General features: G+C 40.0%; 4 protein-coding genes, 1 long non-coding RNA gene and 2 other non-coding genes across 8 annotated transcripts; 4 read left to right on the forward strand and 3 right to left on the reverse strand.

Moving 5' to 3' along the window:
- Positions 1-419: 419 nt before the first annotated feature.
- nipsnap2 (nipsnap homolog 2) lies at positions 420-6,792 on the forward strand. Its single transcript, XM_026374616.1, has 10 exons — positions 420-534; positions 1,225-1,364; positions 1,439-1,484; positions 1,856-1,950; positions 2,370-2,440; positions 2,568-2,708; positions 3,622-3,653; positions 4,913-5,007; positions 5,463-5,546; positions 5,735-6,792. Exons 1-10 carry the CDS (start codon positions 446-448, stop codon positions 5,797-5,799), a joined length of 858 nt encoding a protein of 285 aa, XP_026230401.1. The 5' UTR covers positions 420-445; the 3' UTR covers positions 5,800-6,792.
- On the reverse strand, positions 6,788-9,916 carry psph (phosphoserine phosphatase). 2 transcript variants are annotated; one of them, XM_026374634.1, is made up of 6 exons: positions 9,844-9,916; positions 8,406-8,549; positions 8,139-8,273; positions 7,802-7,947; positions 7,478-7,626; positions 6,788-7,328 (listed from the first exon to the last, which is right to left on the reverse strand). In XM_026374634.1, exons 1-6 carry the CDS (start codon positions 9,885-9,887, stop codon positions 7,218-7,220), a joined length of 729 nt encoding a protein of 242 aa, XP_026230419.1. In that variant the 5' UTR covers positions 9,888-9,916; the 3' UTR covers positions 6,788-7,217. The 2 variants fall into 2 exon arrangements, with proteins under 2 accessions (XP_026230419.1, XP_026230411.1); XM_026374626.1 differs by lacking the exon at positions 9,844-9,916 and having other exon boundaries at positions 8,406-8,958.
- A 960-nt stretch (positions 9,917-10,876) lies between these two features.
- Positions 10,877-10,948, forward strand: trnae-cuc. Its single transcript has one exon. It is a non-coding gene; the product is annotated as a tRNA-Glu (tRNA).
- Positions 10,949-11,358: 410 nt separating this feature from the next.
- Positions 11,359-13,131, forward strand: LOC113164747. Its single transcript, XR_003299030.1, has 4 exons — positions 11,359-11,497; positions 11,855-11,942; positions 12,282-12,387; positions 12,682-13,131. It is a non-coding gene; the product is annotated as an uncharacterized LOC113164747 (long non-coding RNA).
- LOC113150162 lies at positions 12,466-12,599 on the forward strand. Its single transcript, XR_003297659.1, has one exon. It is a non-coding gene; the product is annotated as a small nucleolar RNA SNORA15 (small nucleolar RNA).
- Positions 12,719-18,499, reverse strand: LOC113164739 (phosphorylase b kinase gamma catalytic chain, skeletal muscle/heart isoform). The gene is made up of 10 exons (XM_026364186.1): positions 18,248-18,499; positions 17,232-17,379; positions 16,243-16,421; positions 15,993-16,047; positions 15,847-15,912; positions 15,598-15,761; positions 14,907-14,997; positions 14,471-14,624; positions 14,210-14,335; positions 12,719-13,792 (listed from the first exon to the last, which is right to left on the reverse strand). Exons 2-10 carry the CDS (start codon positions 17,312-17,314, stop codon positions 13,529-13,531), a joined length of 1,182 nt encoding a protein of 393 aa, XP_026219971.1. The 5' UTR covers positions 17,315-17,379; positions 18,248-18,499; the 3' UTR covers positions 12,719-13,528.
- A 163-nt stretch (positions 18,500-18,662) lies between these two features.
- Positions 18,663-21,605, reverse strand: chchd2 (coiled-coil-helix-coiled-coil-helix domain containing 2). Its single transcript, XM_026363750.1, has 4 exons — positions 21,441-21,605; positions 20,236-20,494; positions 19,557-19,746; positions 18,663-19,054 (listed from the first exon to the last, which is right to left on the reverse strand). The coding sequence occupies exons 1-4, from the start codon at positions 21,488-21,490 to the stop codon at positions 19,044-19,046; spliced, it is 510 nt and encodes a 169-aa protein (XP_026219535.1). The 5' UTR covers positions 21,491-21,605; the 3' UTR covers positions 18,663-19,043.
- Positions 21,606-21,644: the final 39 nt, after the last annotated feature.

The raw sequence follows: 21,644 nt of genomic DNA on the forward strand, positions 1-21,644 counted from the left end.
CTTGAATAATTACTGATACTATTACTGCTGTTATAGAAATGACTTTAATGTTGCTGTAATGTATGATCCACTGCTGAAGTGTTTTATACTGCTGACCTATAATGTGGACAAGTTATAGCACACTGTCTTATATTGTACTATTTATTAGGGAAGGAGTGAAATCATCCAAGACTTCACTTAAGAGGTGTTTACTTAGAGAGACTATTAGTACAATTACTTCTACTTCTGCTTCCATACAGTGACCACATGCTCAGAGAAGAAACAGTGTACAAATTAAACCTACATCTGCCATATTGTACATTATTTTATTAGTAGTTTGCTCCAAAGATGCATAACTTTCCCTTTTCTTTTTTTTTTAGTTTATTGTTTACTGGTTGTGAGCGCTGTGGTGCTGCAGCGCCACCCGGTGGTCAGGCCTGGTAGCAGCCTGTGCTCTGTGAGGAAGATGGCGACAGGACTCCTTCACAGAGTCGGAGGTCTGGCTCGGGCTAAGAGCGGGGCCCACCCGGCGGGACAGCTCGTCCTCTGGAGCAGGTGGGGCGGTCTTCATGTGCAGGTTCAGCGCTCATCTCTGCGGACTTTGATGCCGGGCTGTCGTGTGTGTGTGTGTGTGTGTTTTATTAGCAGGGTGGTGTTGTGGCTAGCTAGCCCGTGGACTGCTAGCCAGTCCTCGGTGGCCTTCAACTTCCACTGCAGCTGCACTTTACTCGTATTTAATGTGGGATATTTAACATTAAAGCTGCGTGTGTTTGCTGTGTGAAGTGAAAGCGTATAAATCTCTGTCATGTCTTTTGCTGGTGGGCATCTCAGAGGCTCAAGGTCAATTTGCTGCTTTGCCTTTATTGTTAAGTGTAACGTGTTTACTTAGCTGTACTTCAATATACTGGAGATACTGCAGTACTTTTACTTCCTGCAGCTCACACACATCCCTTTCATATCATTATTACGGCTGACATTTATTTCAAGCTCAGTGGCAGTCGACTGGACTGCTGCACAAATTCAATTTCACATATGTAAACTTTAAATGTATTTAAACATATATGATTTAAAACATATTAGATTAAAATCCTTATAGAAATAACACCCAAACCGTGATAATGATTAATCAGGTAACAGTATAAGACAGTGCCCAGCATTTCCACAGCCTCGTATTACCTTTCAGAAGTCATTGAGACTTTGTCATTTGTGCAGTTCTTGTTCATCACGACTTGTCTGTGGTTTCAGGGGCTTTGCAACATCCAGCAACAGAGCGCGCGAGGACAGCTGGTTCAAATCCCTGTTTGTGAGGAAGGTTGATCCCAGGAAGGATGCACACTCCAACCTGCTGACCAAAAATGAGGAAAATAACCTCTACAAAATTCAGTGTAAGCAGCTTTCTGTATGCATGCATACTTAAAGATGACCCACTCGTCCTAAAACACTCTGGTTTTCTTTTCAGTCCATAATGTCAAGCCAGAGTGCCTGGATGCATACAACAAACTATGGTGAGTGTCATTTCACATAGTTGTCAAAGCAAAAGTATACATGCTGTTTGAACTTGTACTGAAGTAGTGTGAGCCAGAAACAACCTAGTCCAGTGTTAAGGACAAATAAACCACAACAATCTATTCCTGTGGGGTAATTTACAGGCTGGCATGACTTCAGTTCTTTACAGACCAACCTTGCCTCATACCTAAGATGACTGGAGGCAATCTGTTTGGGTCTATTTTTAGACTTGCAACATTAGACGGGCGACACACTATGGAAAAAGTTAATGTAAGCAGGACTTTGGGAGACGTCAAATGTAGCTGTGGTTGTACTGTCGTTCAGTATTTTGTTCATGTTTGTGTTGTTTTCTGTTTCTCGTTCACTGCAGTGAGGATGTTTTGCCCTCAATCCATGCTGATAAGTACTACCCCTGTGAGCTGGTGGGGACCTGGAATACCTGGTATGGAGAACAAGACCAGGCTGGTAGGATTACTAATATCAATACACAAATGTCTGCAGTATAACAGGTGCAGAGGCCACACAGTCTGTAAATCAGCAGGCCTCTTCTCATGCAGTATACTGTTATACTGCAAGTAAGCCATGAAAAAAACACTTGTTAGTTTAAGAATCAGTGACATACATCTAAGTTGAGCTTTTTTAAACATCGCTATGGCACTACTCTCTGTATGGGCAATCCTAAACAGCCTAGTTGAACAGACTTTTTCATTAGGTCATGATAAATAATTCATTTAATCTATTGGAAAGTCCCAACCCTGTCACAAAGGTAGAAAAATGATGCAAAAGACAGTAAGAACTAAGGGCTAGAGGTATGTTTTAATCATATTATTTTACAATCCTGCATTAAATCAACTGATATTTCATTTTTTATTTTTTTTCTCCAGTTCATCTGTGGCGTTACAGAGGGGGATACCCGGCTCTGACAGAGGTGATGAACAAGCTGAGGCAGAACAAGGTAAAGGCTTCTTGACGAGCATCTTGTTTGTGTCAGTCTCATTTGTAATGCGTTAGTTATGTGCTAAGAAGAGAGTAGAGCCATCGGTCAAAGTGAAGCACATTGATTGCTGTCTGTCCATCGTCAGGAGTTCACAGCGTACAGGAAGGAGCGAGGTAAGATGCTGTTATCTCGCAGGAATCAGCTTCTACTGGAGTTCAGCTTCTGGAATGAGCCTGTACCCCGAGAGGGTCCCAACATCTATGAGCTCAGGTCTTATCAGCTCAGGGTGAGTATCACAACCAAGGTTTATCTCATCATTTCTAGCGCTAGATACTCTGAACCTGTGCATTGGATTGGTACGTCCAAAGTTTGTTACACCCCTAGTCTGAGCATAAGGGAGTCATAAAACTAGATAAGCAGGTTAGTGTAAAGCAGACCAACTCTTTCACTGTGATACAGAGGAAATGACAGGACTAATACTCTGCATGTGTTTTACTCCACTAGGAGCTATCAGTATAAATGCAGTCTTTGTTAATTTCTTAGCAGCACAGCTGCACTGCAGCAGCTGTGGTTTCAAGGCTAAAGTTCATCTGCACAGTAGTTTTTGCAGAAATGAAGAATGTGACTCAGTTTTCACAGCTCACATTTTTCCAGTTGATCACGTTCTTCTGTCACCTCCACATTGTTGTGTGATGATCTTTTGCCTTCGGCGTTCAGAATAAACATGGTGCTTCAGCTTGCACTGGGTTTTCCAATGCTCCACTTGAATTCAGCCCATATCCAAAGTTAAACTAAGAGACATCTGTGTGCTGCAAATTGTCCAACAGTTCACCAGCTGCAGATTAAGTCATTCTTCCTAATCTGAAAGTCAAAACTGTCTCTAAATCAGTGCTCCTTGTGGCGTGATGAATGCAAGCTATTATCCCTCATCACAGAATGAGATTACATCTCAGAAACAGCAGGGCGTTTGTTCTGTTAAGCACCAGAGAATGATTGAAGAAGCCTTTGGGTGTAATTATTATTGCAGCTTATCTTCACAATGATAAAATACCTGCGTTACGTCTTTAACATTTATTTCTGCTAATACGTTTACACTGGAAAGAAGAAGAAAGCGTGAAACTTGATAGGACAGCTCTGAATTATATATAATATATATATGTTTTATTGTAATAAAGTATATTCTGTTTTCTTTCCTGCAGCCAGGAACCATGATCGAGTGGGGTAATTACTGGTAAGGCAGCCTGAATTCATTTGATTCACAGAACTGTAGTTACAGAACAGTTGCACCACATGTAACCTTCCTCATCACGCTGTCATTAATAAGAGCTATTCCACAGAGAGGCCCTATTTTGAAGCTGTACTGTCATGCTCTCACGCCAAGATTCAGAGTGAAGTGGGATATTGTGTGTGTGCATAAGGGCTGAATACAATCAGCCTGCAAATATCCACAGCATGGAACGACAGAGTCAACAGGTCACTGTATCAGTTTGTGCAACACTGTCGATTGTGGATTTGTGCACATGCTTTAGTTTTTCACAGACTGTTTTTACCTGCGTTTGTCTTTGTACTTGTCTGAGCAGCTTTTGTGTTTTCAATTATAAATAATCCACTGGACCACGTATTACATCATGACTGAAAAAGTCACTGAAATGTACATTTACAGTTATTATATTGTCAGGACGTCTGTATTTGTTCCAGTTGAAAGTCTTGTGGTTGTTTAGAAGAATCACATGCAGCACTTTTTATGTAAATATAATCTAACCCCCAGAATCATTTCAAGAGGCATCTCAGCCGTTTTCAGGCTTCATGTCTTTTCCAAAAAGCTTAAATGAGATTTGAAATAATCAGAGAAAAAACAAAGATTCTTTGTTTCTCTTAGTTTTTAAATGTTTCTTCGTGAAGCCAGCTGTTTCCTTATATTTCCATGTATGCTTACGTTAACCTGACTTTATTTGAATAAATCTCTGGTCACTCAGATTATGTGAGTAATGCAATTTCAATATAATTTGAGGAGTTGAAGGTTCAAAGACCTTCTTCAAGTTACAATAACATAAAGAACTGAGGCTTCCTAGTTTTGTATCCAGACACTGATTGTGATTTGAACAAGTGCATGTTTACTTTGGGGGGAAAATTGAATGGATTTAGAAAATTCCCCTTGCCCCAGTCCACTCATTTCACAAAGACTTGGCCAATGTTAAGTTTCATAAACATACATATAGAAAGTAATGGCGCCATATCTTATAGTTGGACTTGATGTTGCAATGGATAATCGCAGCTATGGAAGATAACTGTCGTCCAGCTTATGTTAAGAAGGCAGACTCCAAATGTGTAAATCAAAAACAGTCCAAAGTCAATTTAGAGGCCTTGTTGATGATGTTCTTGTTTGAAGACTGGTCAAATATCTTGTGTGCACAAGCCGGGCCTTGTTATGCCAGATGAAGCCTTGGTGCTTTTGGCCTGTGTTGTGACTTACGTTGTTCTTGTCTGTAGGGCCAGGGCCATTGGATACCGCCAGCACAACAGAGAAGCAGTGGGAGGGTTTTTCTCACAGATCGGCAACCTCTACATGGTTCATCACCTCTGGGGTATGGACAAATACCAGCTTTTTGCACAGTTAAATACCGACTGTGTCACCACGTTGATAATCGTTCTCATGCTAAAATCATTTGGTTCTCCACAGAAGATTAATCCCATACAGGTTTAATAACTGATTAAGTCATTTATCAAGCATAAAAAAACAGCTTTAGCTTAAAGCAGCAGTGTGCTACTGTGCATAGTATGTTCTAGGAATTGTTGCAGGCATTTTCACTATTTTATGACATAGGGACACAACAGGTTTGGTTCATTCTCAGCCCTCATAGACTTTGCAGACGTCTGTTATCAGTGAGAAACACTCTGATAAAACCACTGCACACTACGTGCTCAGCAGCAGTCATTAACGTCTAGATGGGGAACACAATGCAGCATTTAGCAGCTGCAGAGGCAGGTTAACTCTTTTTCTATGAGTAGTATTAAAATGTGTTTTGCTGGTTGATTTCAGCTTACAAGGACCTTCAGTCTAGAGAAAACACAAGGAACGCCATCTGGCAACAGGAGGGCTGGCATGAGGTGGTGTATTACACAGGTGAGCAAAAAAAAAAAAGCGTTTTAATATCTGAAGCAGTTTGGCAGACTTTACGTCATGTGTCTTGAGTAACTTGAGATACCGAGCGTTTTACTCACTTGTAGACCCAGTTTAACCTGATCAGTATCAAACGGACTTTAAACTGTGAGATGTCACTACTAAACCTTTCATGTTTTATTTTTCACCAGTTCCTCTCATTCAGTACATGGATTCCAGGATCATGATCCCGACAAAGGCTTCCCCGCTGCAGTGAGATGAGGAGCGACCTGGAAGCTGAAATCAAGTGGCACCATTTTGAAAGTTACATGAATCCAGAACATCAACTCTTACAATGTCGATCCTCCTGTCAGTGCTGCCAAACGTCCCTTTTCATTTCTCGTTTTTGCTTTATTTCAAAGATGTCACTAGAACAGGAGTAGGAAACAATATCTGTCATGTCTCTGCAGTTAAATCCACCCTGCCAGGTATAGCCCTTGATGACACACAACTCTTTGATGAGTAAATTTGGCCAGTTTAACACTCCTGGTGGCTTTTGTCCAAAGCTATGTGCCACATTAACAGCGGTCCATGAAGAGAGCTCATCTCAAGTTGAGAATCAACTAAAAATACTTGAAAAAATGAGCAGCTTTGTGATGTGTGTGGGAACTTATAGAAAGATAGTAGTAGTGACGCTCACTTCTCAGTGCAGCGGCTAAATATTTATTTAATTCTGCTGACATAGCAGCACTTTGATAGGAGCCATACCATTGCTGAGTGGAGTGAGAACAATATCTATATTCATATAAACTATTTGTGTGGGGGGGAAAAAGTGAAATGGTGTAAAATGTAAACCTCTGAATTTTATATTTAAGATCTGTTTCATTTCTTTCTTGCAAACTGCTCATTGCAGTAGCTTTTTCTGGACGTTCCTAGGTTCCCTGTCATCTTGATGTTTCGTGGTACTGTAACTATGGCTTCTACTTTTTTTCTTGTGACGACAGCATGCCTTGTTTTCCAAACAGTTTTTATCTTACATGTTCAATGGGCGATATATCATGTATGATAACTTAAAAGAAATGCTGTTTATCAGTGGCTGAGTGAATCTGCCACTAAGTGGGGCAGTCACGCCGCTGCACACTGTAACAAGAGATTTTACTGTTATAAGAAGCATGTTAATCTTGTCTTTTTGTTCATTGGTTCATAGGGAACAATGTACAGGGAAGGACAGGAACTCCAGCACAGATTAAAGTAGTTCAAACACCTTTAACAGCACGTTCTTATCTTTAATGCTGATGTTCTCCACAGGGCTGAAGTCACCGCACTGATTGACATGTCTGGTTACAGCTCTTAGTACACACAGAATTACAACACTTGCTATGCTCATTGCACATACCATAATATGAGGGAGTTGTATTAGCTTAAGGTTAAATGCAAAAAGTGCAAAAACACTAAAATCCTCTTCTTAACCTCCACTTAGACAGTGTTTGGTTATTCTTTTAAATTCTAGTACAAAAATCAACAGGGCAACATCCCCATGAAGGTAAAATTGGTCTCATTAGTGTAAACATTTTCATTCATTATAAAAATCTATTGATAGTCTAAGGAACGACTTACACTGGATAAAACCACCAGAGACTCATCATTAGGTGCAAATATAAAATGTTAAAATTAGTAACAGTACTCTTAGTGAATTTAAATCTTCTCCAGTTCTTTTAGCAGCTCCTCAAAACTTGTCACGTACCACGAACACCTCTCCTTAACCTGTGGCCTGACGACGTTTCCACCAAATCCAATGAAGGCGCTCTGAGAACAAACAGAAGCACTAATTACAGTGTTTCTCCAATGAGTGACCTATTAATTAAGAATACATGTGAAAACCCCATCTAACATGCTAATGTGCACACATGAAACTGAAAAGTGGACAAAGTGTAAGACACAAAGTGAACACTTACAGCAGGAGGGCTAGCTTCTAGGTCAGTGGCTCCATCTCCAATCATCACCACCGTCTTGAAGCCATATTGTTCCTTCAGCATGCTGATCACCTTTCCTTTTCCACCACTCTCAGCTGTGGGCTGAGTCTCATCAAAACCAGCATACTCTCCTTAAAAAAAACATGAATGAAAGATATACCGAAGACTGAGCAAGACTCTTAATTTTTGATGTTACCAGAGAGAAGATTCCAACTTTCTCAAATGACTCGGAGGGCTAGAGCCAAGTTCCACAATTTTTTAAAGCAGACACAACTTTCCACAAACTATAAACACTTTGTCTCTTACCATTGAAGTAGAACTTGAGTCTATTGGCATAGACATGATGCAGAGGTATGTTTAGCTGGGTGGCCACATGTTCAACGATGCAGCGGAAGCCGCCTGAAATGAGGAACACCTTCACGTTGCGCTGGTGAAGATGGTCCACAAGCTCCCTGGACAAAGACAAACGGACAGTAACGGTTACATCAAAAGGATGCTGTTTTACTTAGTATTGAGGGACCTAATGTATCAGATCAATGCAAATGATTAGGCAACTATGGCTATGTATGCATACTGGTATTTCTGGACTGAGTGGTTTACAATGGCCATTGAATGACTCACATTGGAATCTTTACACACTCACCTGATACCTGGAGTCAGCTGAGGTGGGTGATCCGTTATCAGTTTGTTTACTTGTTCTCTTGAACAGCGGATGATGGACAGACGCTCGGTCAGGGCAGTTTTGAAAGTCACTGAGCCGCCCATAGCATTGCGAGTCCTGAAATGTCAAAGAAACACAGGCTTAACGTTTGGAACGAATTCAATAATATAAAATGGAAATTTTTAAAAATCATCTTTTCAATACAACTATGCGGATAAGTATGAAAAAAGTAATTATATAAGCACTGACATCTCAGTGACGGCATCCCCCACACCACAAAACTTGGCAAGTTCGTCAATGCCCTCCTCTTTAATGACGGTGCTGTCCACATCGAAACAGACCGCTTCTGCTCTCCGGAAGAGTTCCTTTGTCTGTGAAAGTGATATCATCATCCTGGAAAAGAAACAGATAATATGGAGATCCAAAAACACCAGCAGAAAATCAAAATGACCTGGCAACTCACAGATTTCTTTCTTTGAGGGCATTGAAGTAATACATTTTCCATGGAGGTGTCAGTGGAAGGTTTACAGTATAAACAGCCATATGTTGTGACATAGGTGTTGGCATGAATAGTAAGAATAAAATACACCAAGAGACTTTACATCTAAATTGATCTTGGAATTTGAACATGGTCTAAAAAAGCTGTCTAAGTTTATGACTTGAAATTAATGAAAGTATTTCACAAAGTACTATTCATAATGTTATCAAACTAAAATACTTGGGTGGAGTAAAATCAGTGGTAGTTATTGGCTTTACTATTTTATAGTATTAACTCAATTTCTAAATCTGGTATTCAGTTCCTTGTATAATTCAAGTTGGCATAGAGATAATATGTTTCCATACACACATTACACCAGCTTTTCTCTTCACTCTGTCACAAAATGTACAGCTTGCATCAGTGTCTTTCTCTGGTTTCTTTGCGTAATGAATCTATGAAGCATTAAAACAGCTCCTTGACTCTGTTAGTCACGAAAAACGTATAATGCAGCCAAATCTGGTGTAGGGGGATATTATCTGGCAAGATTAGAAGTCACCTGAGGTTAAATCTAATTGTCATCACCAGGACCACGAGTTAAATTTGTGTAACTTGTGTAATAGTGAGGTCTGTGGTTTTTGCCAGTAGCTGATTTATTTAATTGTTTAACTAAGTCTGTGGACATGTTTGAATGTCTCGAATTCCGTGGAGCAGTGAACTCGTCTGAACTGTAAAAATGTTAATGTATCGGTGGATCTAATCTTAAATAAACACGTGTCCCGGCCTTTTGGTGTGACCCAAAAATGATATGACGTTAAAAAAAAACCTTACATAAAGCAGTTATCCTAAACACACCATACGAGAGTCCTTCATGGACATCCTCTGTCCGTATTGCGTCACCCCTCCGCACACTACAGAGGATCGGAGCTGCTGAGCGAACCCCGAAACAAACGTGGAAACGACGAAACTCGGTCATCGAGACGCAGCTTCTGCTCGTTTGGGGTAAATGCTGCAGGCGGCTGGTGCTGAAAGGTCACCGTGTACCGAGACGACCGCTGGCAGGATCTCAGAGGTACCTGTCCGGTGCAGTCCGCTTCGCTGCATTTGAGTACTTCACGTACCCTCTATCCGAGCGTGAGTAAACACTCGAGCTGCAACAACAGACTAATATGTTCAGAAAAATGACACATCTACAATTATTTTGGTACTTACTTGAAAGAACAGCGCTGATAAGGCACAAACAGGAGCTTCAGCATTAGCCGACCCCTCTCCTTCAATGGGCTCACCGATGAGGAAGCGAAGTGATGAACCACAGCCAATCAGAGAGAAGCCGGTGAAGTACCGCCCACTGCCCTCTGTTTCCATGACGATGGCCCCGGTCCGCCTAGATATGTACAATTTATTAATTTATTAAAGATATATTTAATTAAATATAACACTAGTTAAAAGTCAAACTACAGATATATTTAATTAAATATAACACTAGTTAAAATTCAAACTACAGATATATTTAATTAAATATAACACTAGTTAAAATTCAAACTACAGATATATTTAATTAAAATAACACTAGTTCAAATTCAAACTACAGATATATTTAATTAAATATAACACTAGTTAAAATTCAAACTACAGATATATTTAATTAAATATAACACTAGTTAAAATTCAAACTACAGATATATTTAATTAAATATAACACTAGTTAAAATTCAAACTACAGATATATTTAATTAAATATAACACTAGTTAAAATTCAAACTACAGATATATTTAATTAAATATAACACTAGTTACAATTCAAACTACAGATATATTTAATTAAATATAACACTAGTTAAAATTCAAACTACAGATATATTTAATTAAAATGACACTAGTTAAAATTCAAATGACATATGATATAATGATATATTAAGATATCTCAATTGTCTTTGTTGGTGTCTGAAACTAAGATATTACTAATCGCAGCTCAATTGTAAATATGTTTGATTCCAAACTACTTTGTAGATATCTTCAATTTAAGCTTTGACTCGTCAGAAATACATTTCTAATAAATGCTAAAGCAGCATAATGGCTGCTGTGGCGTCCTTTTGGATATATTTTTTAATAATGTGTCCCTGTGGTCAGCAGCGAGGACCGTGGGGCTGCATTAAAATGGGATTATATTACGTTATAAAACTCTCAATGTGGCGTCAGGCCTCTGTCGTGGCCAAGTCCACAGATACCGCGCCCCGTCCTCGTCTCCCTGGTGGTCTAGTGGTTAGGATTCGGCGCTCTCACCGCCGCGGCCCGGGTTCGATTCCCGGTCAGGGAACTTAGTTTTGGCCACAGTGCCTGTCAAACCAAACTGGTGAGAACAGGGTCTTTGGTTCAGTCTGCACATCGTATCTGTTTGGAAAAAGAAAAAGAAAATAACCAAAGCGGCGCTTTGGCCCCAAACTACAAAACACCGCTGCTCTAGTTGGTATATATTATATATTATATTTCCAGGTGTCAAAGTATGAGACTGGAAATGTAAACAGTGTTACATTTTGTGAGGCACCTTCACAATAACTGCTTTAAACTATGTTACAGTAATTCACAGCCGGTTATTAACGTTTTATTATTATTATTATTATTACTATTGTTAAATGCTGCCCTGGTGTAGGAGGCTTTCCGACCGCACGGTGGCGGTAATGAGCCTGAACGGACCCGAAGCCTCAAATGTTCAGTGTGGTAGAAGAAGAAGAAGAAGAAGCAGGAAACCTGAAGCTAGCTGCTGCAGCTGCTCTCTGCAGCTCAACGTGAAGTACAAAATGCGTCTTGTTAATTCCCTGGATTGTTCTAAAGTCACACCAAAGTATGACTTGAACGGACGTGAAACGTGAGTTCACTTTGCTGTTTGATTTGATTTAGTTTTTCGATTAGCTCTCAGTTCACGTGGAGAACACGTGGTTCGACACTTGCTGGAAATCTGTTGTATTTCGTTTTTCAGTTTGCAGATTATAACTTAGTTTAACTCATACATTTAACTATGCAGTACTATGAAAGGTTACTGTAGTACACGCTTATTAACTTACCCGATAGATCTGAGAGTAAGAGCAGGGACATGTTATTTGAAGGACCTGTTTTATATGTAGCATGGTCAACTGATAGTGGACATTTGAAGAGCCACTCTGAATTTGTACAAAACACCCATAACTGTGTTGAACATTTGTGCGCTTCTGTTTTGTGTTAACAGCCCATCATGACTGTGAATGAGATCTGACCTCCAGCCTACACAAGATGGAGGATTTTCCACCCTCCAGCACACATACCATGTGGCAGAGGTGAGGAGGAACAGATATTCACTGTGTAACTATCACAGATGTTGGTTAATCTAGTAGAAATTGAAATTTATTTGACTGCATCCCTGAATGTTGTGATACTGTTGAAGTAGTAATTCACTCAATCACCATACTGAAATTTTCACATACTGATGCAAAAACAGAAGGAGTGGTCCTTAGGTGCCTCCTTAGCACGTGTAAATACAGAGTCTACTGGCTTCTATATTATACTCACTTATCTGTTCAGCCTTTACTAGTTCTCTTTGTCTTGACAGATGAAAGCACAACACACCTCAGCAGACACATTAATCTCATATTCTCCTTTCACCGTTTTGGTTCCAGCATGTGTCGAAATGTGGATAAAGTGGGTTAAAGCGTTCTGCTGATCATCGTCTCGCACTGATCCGATGCCAAAAGGTCCCCCATGGTGAAGAAAGGCCCGATGATGGTAATGTTTGTATACCCACTGTTATACAATGACACCAAGCAAATTCTCATTTCTAGTACTGAAAAATGTCAGACTGAGGCATGGCTGAATTCTGTTCCAGCCAGTCGGTGCTGGATACAGTCAGACACCATGCAAAATCATCATCTCACTTCTACTATATGATTGGCTGAGTGCTCTGATCCTCATCCAGCTGCATAGAAATGAGTACATTAAAAAAACTTGGATATTCAAAAAAGCTGAAACATGAACAATGATTAATCTGTTCTAACTCAGATGTTTGTTTTCTTTACACAGCTTCATGAAGGCATCTTGGTCCAGAAAGAAGACTCCACACTCTCAAGATGATTTTATGTTGAAGATATTGTAGAAGTTAATCACAATCCCTCACTCCATTACAGTGAAGTTTGTAACTATGTTCAATATTGATGTGTTGAATTTCTACATCAGAGGAATAGAAGCAATTTAAAAATAAAAAGCATCACAAAAGTTGAGTTGGTTTTTCTTTTCAATAACTTTTAAATTAAATACACATTTTAATAAATAAATCAATAGCAAACAAAGCAGTTTCCAGTACAGTGAGTGATGTAGTACAATACGTCCTGCATAATGATCAATACAAATATCTAAGCTGCTGCCATTTCAAGGATGCAGGTTCACTGTTTCATATTCCAGTCAGCTAATTTGTCAGTTACTTGCATGTAGATATGAGTTGAGAAGTTGAGGAGGAACATCTTAACGTTGTTGCTGAGTGTTGAAAAAACTCTTTGATATAACACAGTGGCTCTGTTTTTCATTAAAGAAGAGCTCGAAGTTTTCACAGCATATAAAGTTAAGAAAAGTCATTTAAATTGAAATACTTTAAAAGTGAAGTCTGTTATTTTAATTGTTTTTTTCCTGTGTGATAGCAAACTGTCAGTGTTTTTTTTTTTTTTTTTGTTTGTCACTCTTGACAGCACTTGAGGTAAAATAGCACAGTGGTAATTAATTCTGATTTAAGTCAAACAAACATATGCTGTCCATATGAAAGACATACTTTTTAATCGGTTTGTTTCTTTTATATAAAGGGGAAACCTATAAAAGCAGCACATTGTAACCCCTTTCAGCTTCAGCAGATCTTCCCCTGGGGAATAAGTGTGCGTCACTAGATGTGGCGAATCGGCTCATCTGCCTCGGCAGCTATCGACAGCAGGATGGCTTTGGGGGTGTTCTCGAAAAGTGCAGCTCTGTTCTGCGTTTGTCCCTTTTTGACCCAGTGGCCGTAGATCTTGAACGCACATGCGTCAATGAGCTTGCGGATGGGCTTGACAGCGTATGGGTCACTCTTGATTACCTCTTTGGTGACCGGCTTGGCACGGCGGTAACTGCAGTAGATCCTCATGGTGGCGAGCACAGTCATGCAAATGACCTGATGGACAAAGTTCAGTAAATGACACTGGTTGGTGTTTGTATGTAAAAACTGTAGAGTGAAAGGGATTTTGAATTGCCGGACCATACTTCACATCACCATTTTTCAAAGTGTACAGCAGGACAAACAAACAAATAATATGCCTTTGAATTCCATATATATTATTATTATTATTATATGGCTCATGACAACATAAATGATAAGGCACATTATGTAAATAGGGTGCATTAACTCTACAAAATCATTAAATTTGTCTGTCTTTAGTTGATTATTTATACATTAAAATTTTTTTCTGTTAAGACATTTGAGCATCAGCTCTCAATTCTCAAACTGTGTTTCCAGTCAAACCAGAAAATCACGTCTGTGTGACCAGAGGCGGGAAAATAATCTGAAAAACTCACGTATTTTACATCTCACCTTGAACCTCCTGTATGGACTAAACTGTCGTACTTCATCCACCACATACTGTGAGAAGAAGGAGTGGTTGAGAGCCTCTGTAGCTGTGTAGCGCTGCTTTGGGTTCACCACCAGCATCCGAGAGATCTGAACATACAACATGGAGCATTTGTTAATGCTTGTGTAACTAAAACTTTACATTGTACAGTCACAAATTATCTTAAGTGATGCCAAATCTTAGTCCAGATTCTAAGGGTCCAGTGGCAACAAATAAAAGCCTACCAAATCCTTAACGGTGTCTGAGCGGTCCTCCCATTCTGGAGACGAGAAGTCGTACTTCCCAGACAAGATCATACGCAGCATCAGCATCTGTTTCCTGTGCCAGAAGGGTGGAGAGCCTGCAAGCAGTGTGTACATGATCACCCCTGCACTCCATCTGCAAACATGAGCCAGAAGTCAGTTGAGGCTTAACAGGTGTGTTGACAGTGTGTAATAACCCAGAAGGAATATTAGACTGGTCACGTCGAAGAGGACATCAACTGTCATATCAGAAGACGCACAGCAGAGGTGGAGCATGTATAAGACTGCACAGAGTACATGGAATATAACTTAGCCACCGCTGCAGAAATTCTTCAATATTGTTTTTTAACAACATTCGTAAATACAGTTTATGTATGTGATGTTCAGATGTCAATCTACTGTGTTATGTGACACTCACATGTCCACAGCAGTATCATATCCTGCATGTTCTGCATCCATAGAGCACTCAATGATCTCAGGAGCAAGGTAACCAGGAGTCCCACATACCTCTGCATTACAGACGTGAAAGAATTAGTATCCATATTTAAAAACAAAATACACATTTCTTGGGAGGATTCTGTGAACCTTCACACTTCAACATTTGAAAATGATTCTACGCTTGCAGAAAATGTTTCATACAGTCATCAGAATGATCACGAAATCCAGCTCCATTTGATGTTTGACTTGCCAGTTCCCACAGCTAATGTTGCTAATGCTTTGTGAGAGGTCGATTTGAAAGGTCAGCATGCCCTGGGTGTCAGGGACTACAGTAAATAGATCAGAGTGTCCTGTTGCATCTTAACCTTTGTGAGGCAAGCTAAAAGAAAATGGAGCGTGTTGTGCAACAAGACACAGGTTCTCTGCCGACCACCAGCAGCTGGTGTATTGGTAAAGTGGAATGTGGCTTGTAAACGTAGTAAATCTAGTAATGACGTCAAGTTGTCACTCGACCTTGAATTGTTTTTCAGACAAAGTGAACAATCAGGGACATTTTTGGATGTCCCTCAATTTTGGATGTATGAGTAAGACGTCTTTCTAAGATGGTCTTACATTTATTAACCAGTCAGAAAAATGTTGTGCTAATATGTGCTTGTGGGTTTTCGTGCAACCTTTGAGCTTCTGTCCTTGCTTGAGCTGCACAGCGAAGCCAAAGTCGGTGAGTTTGATGTTCATCTCGTCGTCTAAAAGGATGTTCTCAGGCTTCAGATCCCGGTGGACGATTTCCTGGGAGTGGAGAAACTGGACCACCTCCAGCAGAGCGCGCATGATCTTCCTACAGCCAATATACACCAAAACATTAAGGATTTGATTTATTAGCATTAGTAAACAGTGAAATAGACAATAACACGCTCACAGACCTGGTTTCCTTCTCACTCAGAGTCACTTTCTCTGTGAGGTAATCGAAAAGTTCACCCCTCCTCATCCTGGAGGGAAAGATGGAAGAAACTTTAACCAGCTGCTGTTTAGTGTTAATTCCTGCTTTTTTGAGATATTTTACACTTACAGGTCAAAAATCAGGAAGAAGAAGGCATTGGACTCGTAGCTGTCTTTGAGCTGTACTAGAGAGACAAGAAACATTTGAGTTAAACAAGTGAACATCTAGTTGCTGAGTAAGTCACTGGCCAACTCTCTCTTCTATGCAGTTTTTTAAGACTATTGTCCTGCTCTAGTCACTTTCCCATGAAATGAAGATGGCTGTTTTATTCATGATGCTGCACATTCTTCATTTAAATGTATCATAGAGGTGTGTTTACTGATGTTTTTCTGCCCGCAGACTTTCTTGAGTATGTCGATTTCCTTCACCGTGGCCTCTCTGATCTCCTCGATCTCCTGCGGGGTCATCTTGTCTGAGGGGGTGATGTCTATGATCTTCACCGCGTACTCCTGAGACATTTGTTTGTTAATGCAGCGACGCACCACGCTGCTCACGCCCCTGAGAAACAGACAGAAACATTATCCTTTTTATCTACTGTTTTATTTTTGTACTGCCACACTCAGAAAACACAATGCTGCTGTTCCTCATTAACCACATTTTACTCCTTTTTATCCTTTTAACTAGTTGTGCTCTTCTTTTGATGGTGCTTCAGGGTAAAAATCTACACTTATTTGTACACTATTGCCTATGTGTCTCAGCAAAACAGGCTCTGTGAAACTGACCGGTCCGTGTGAACGACACTATCAGCAGAACACAATGTCCACGTCCTGTGAACTTGTGACCCACATGTGAGAAATGGAGTGAGATTAAGTAACCTGTCAGCGTGCCGGCCAGGCTCAACACTGAAGCCTTTGTCCAAAACATGCCGGAGTTAATGAATGGAGCAGCCTCGAACACTGTGGCCATGTAACAGCACCACCGTCTGACAGATGGTGGGGAATGACAATGAGCAGGCTCTGGCACTGGTGACATTTCTCAGGGACTTCTGGGAAACTTCAGGGAAACCGTTCGGCCTATTTTTGTACTGCCCACAGTACAAACTAGCGACAGCTATTCAAACTGAGGTCTAATTCAAATAAACATTACTGGTGTGTTGAGCTGTATGATACAGCAATGTGCTGCTAAATGACACTTTGAAAACTGGATGAATAAAATACATTTCCAAACCAAAATGACAAGAAGTATTTAAAAAACAATTTATGTCAATCAATAAACAGTTTATGTCCAGTATCAATCTCATTGCTCCTCATATTTAGTTTATGACCCCAGGTGAGGGGCTCCTGCTGCAGGATCTCTTCGAGAACGTACCGTCCCAGAATCTCCTTGGGTTCGTACTTGTCGTAGAACTCCTGGGCTCCCACCCAGTCAGGGATCTCCTCCTCTTTGGTCATGATGGAGTGATGCTGGTTTCCCACCAAAGGTGCAGAGCTGCTGTCCTCTTGAACCCCACAACAGGCTGCTGACAGAAAACATTTTCACTGACACTATGTAGCTGTAGGTGGGACAGTTTTATCAAACATGGCAAATTACCATCACTGCTAGTTCACTAACTAGTGGAACTAGAAACTAATGTTTATGTTCTTAAGTGTAATGCAGAAATACCACAGAGCTAATCCTTTGTTTTAGGCCTGTAAATCTAATATTTTTTTTCATACACATCAGTAATTCAGAACACAAATGACATATTAACTGGTTTAAACAATAGCTAAATGCAGCTCTAAGTGTTCATACTGGAACAATACATTACTTAGTGTATTCATGTTTTTAAATTCTGTAACCAGCATCACTACAGCTCATGTGGGAATATTCAGAGCAGTCTAATCTTACTCAGACTAAACTGTGAAGTACAACACTATTAATTCATTTGCTCATATAAGATTTGACAGTATATACAAAAACCCAACAGTATACTAATGGACAGATGACTGTGGAGCTGTGAGCTAATGATTACCTTATAATAAGTTGCTCATTACTCCCCATATATTTAAAATTCAAGTTTGAAGAGCGTGTGTAGCAAGTGATTCTCTTATTTGTCTTTAGCCTCGTTTAAAATACAAAACACTCGGTATTGTCTACACCTACTACAGCAGGACTGATGTTCTACACAGTTTCAGACGGATTAATCTAATAAAATACTAACGAAGTCTGGACCTAAATGTTAAGGACTCACACTTATTGTCCTCCAGACGGGTCGCAGGGTGCAGACTAATAAAACAATATGTCAGAGTGTGTGAACCACATCACCCTCATCCTCTGTCGCCATCTGACCTTTTGCGCACAGGACTAAACCGGCACATTAAGGAAAGCACAGCTCGGTCACTCACCGTCTCCGGTACCGGTCAGTCCCCGTTAGGACGGGGAAGCATCTTCACTCTGCAGTCAGTCACTTCCTGAGGTCCAGTGTAAACACGGGTCCAGTCAAACGCCGGTGCCGTCGCGGCGTGGTGGGACCGGTCGTGCCATGGCGCAGGGTGAGCTCTAATGTCAGCTGCCAAAAATAAATCTTTGCTTTAACAGCAGCAGCAGCAGCAGCAGCAGACTCTCAACTGCATTTCCTGCTCTCAGTGACAGGGCTGTCCTACAGTAACATTAGTTCATGTGAAACCTTCAGTTTGTGAATTTGCAGTGAAGCTGGAGCGACACGACAGGTGCTGTGGCTCCCGAAGCCTAATTAAAGCAAGTGCGAGTAAAAATAGAAATGTTTCTTATTAAAGTGTAATAATATGACAGGGTACACACTGTAATTTATCATCCAAGTGTTTTATTCATTTTAAACTTAAACTTGTTACAAGCAACGTCTGAATTTCTATGGTCCAGGTGATGGATACTTTTACAAATCATGATCTACAAATGCCGTTCACCTTCAGATGTTTAGAAGGAGATTTAAATTAACAGCTAAGGAAAACAACTGAAATCAACTCAAAGCATGACACAACAAAATATATAAACATTTTTTATGAGACTAGGATTACAGGTTCTGCATCACTCTCCTGAGAAATGAATACAGTGAACTGTCAGATGATAATCAGCTGTTAGAATAAAGCATGTTTATTGATCTCTCCTAAATAACCAATATGACTTCAGTTTGTGCGCTCTTCACTCCAGGTGTTTGACTTGAACTCAGGACAGACCTGTGGAGAAAAGCTTAATCAGATATGTTTTGTACTTCACATGTTATAGTAGTTAGTTTATTTACAGTACAAGAGTTAAATCATGTTGTATGAAGCATTCAAGGATCCTTTGACTCTACTCCTCCTTATGGCCACACTGGGCACTGCAACACATCAGAACCACCATCTGCAAAGTCATTCAAGTAGGATATCCAATTGACCAGGCACTTATGTAAAATCTCCTTATTCTCAGTGTTACATTAAGTGCAAAACGCATAGCAAGCAACAAGATTACAGAAGCAATGGATTGATGTGATAAGATTAGGGATAAAACCTAAACTGTGTTCAATCTTTTAAATTAAACAAAAAAAAAAAACTATATAAAAAAACAATGATAACAGTATTACGTTAGTAATGTATATCACACTCTTCAGACCATCAGATGGACATATCAACCAGCTATGAGTGCTTAAATAATCTAATTTCATACAAATAGCCAGACATGTTTACACTTTTCACTCACCATTAGCAAATTTGCATTGTTTGAGCACCTCACTGAAGCCCTCGCAGAGTTTGAGGTCACTCTGGTTTTGGGCACATTCGATGAACTGTTTGAGCTCATAGGAGCAGGCCTGCTGCTGCTGGGGGGCCTGCTGGTACATGGGCTGGGCCTGGTATGGCTGGGCCTGGTATGACTGGGCTTGGTACGGCTCCTGATGGAGAAGACAGATGATGGGATCATTCAAAAATCTACTGTAAATACAGTAATTTAAGAGCAAGCAAGCAACAAGTGTCGGTGCAGTCTGAACAGATCCTGCTGTGTAAACATCCAACATTTGTTTGTCAATTTATTACAAAATTATAAAGGGACATTGTCTCTCATATGTGTTTTCACATATTAAAAACAGAAACCCACAAACAAGGAACCATTTAATGATGAAGCCTGTGCCTCAATGAAATCAAGTTAACCTAGTTAAGGAGTGTAATAGCTGCCATTGTTGTGCTACTGACTTAACCTGGTTATTTTTTATTATATTAGGTAGTTATTACAGTGCATTTAAAATCATGACAGCAAATATTTACTACTACTTTTGCGAATCCACCACACACACATATATTGCCTTTGCTACTGATGACCTACCTACCATGTATCAGACACACTAATCTGTCCTGATGCTATTTCAGTCCATAAGTTTATTTACCTGGTATGTAACGTCAGGCCTGGCAGGCTCTGAGTGTCCCCCGCTGAAGCCTCCAGTCATGGCGTGTCCAATGGTGTGTCCTACTGCAGAGCCCACCGCCACTCCGGCGGCTGTAGTCGCCATTTGGGCCATCAAACCTGGCTGTCTGGGTGCTGCAGCTGGAGCTCCCACAGCAGACGGAGAGGCCTGCATTGGAACTGGGGCATGCGAGGGAGGAGGTGCAGCCCTGGCCATAGGTGGGCGTGATGGTGGTGCCCGACTGTAAAGAATAATTGTTAAATCATCAATCATGATACAACAATCAGTTGTTTTCTATATTGTTTGTTTTATAACTATTTATGACTTTCTTTAGTGCAAAATTAAGTTAAGGTTTATTCCTGAATTTATCTCATACTTTCGAGAAGACCTCAGTACTCACAAATTATAAAAACTAATTTAAAGTAAGGTGCAGGATAAAAACAACTGAAAATATCAGCGTTGTAACAATCAGTGTCAAGGCTGGATGTTAAAGTTGTACATGGGATCATTTCTTGTGGATGTTTGGCATTAAAGATGGAAAAAAAACAACAACAAAATACAACAACATTACAGCACATTGGACTAGAGCATCTAGAGTTTTCTTTGGTCAGCATCGCCTTCTTGTAAAACACAACATAAACTGGAAGCTAATAAACTCTCAAATATCAGTCAAAAGAATATGAGCAAAATTTACAGTTTGGATAAACATGACATCAAAGTTTTATAACGACTTTACACTGAACAAATGAATGATCGCGGCTAAGGCTATATTTGCGTGGTTATCTCGATTAAACCTTTATTTAGCTGCAGGTTAAAGTGAGACTAATCCAGTAAACTGTAATTTTAAATCTATATAACACCAGGCTTGTTTTATAATGTTTCATACTGCTGTTAATGCCTCTTAACTGTTTACATTACATGACCATGAAGCTGAATTAACACTATGACCTTCATCACTATTATCAGTGACATTCAGGTGAATACCACTGGTCCTGATTTAAAAAAAAAGAGGCATTTGGATGTATAAAATTAATATTTTTAAGTTACTTTAAATAATTTGTTATTGCTTTCTCAACCCTTAGCTAGCATATGGTACTGTAACGTTACCTTAAGCCGCTAGCATGAAAGCTAACTCACCATCCTCACTAACGTTATATTTAACAAAGAGACTAAAAATTCAGTGTTACCTGGCTGGAGGGGACATCCTAGATGTTCGGCTTCTGCTTCCTCTCGGCATTTTTAGACTGACTGTATATTAATGGCTGATATAAACAGACAACGCTGAGTTTCTGTCACACTCGCAGATTTCTGGCGACCTTTGACTCGTCCGGAACTTTCTGTGTGTTACATCATTTATCTCCCGGGTAACTTCCGGTATGACAGACACAGGG

This window comes from Anabas testudineus, chromosome 13, assembly GCF_900324465.2.
Source record: "Anabas testudineus chromosome 13, fAnaTes1.2, whole genome shotgun sequence".
Taxonomy (NCBI): Eukaryota; Metazoa; Chordata; class Actinopteri; order Anabantiformes; family Anabantidae; genus Anabas; species Anabas testudineus.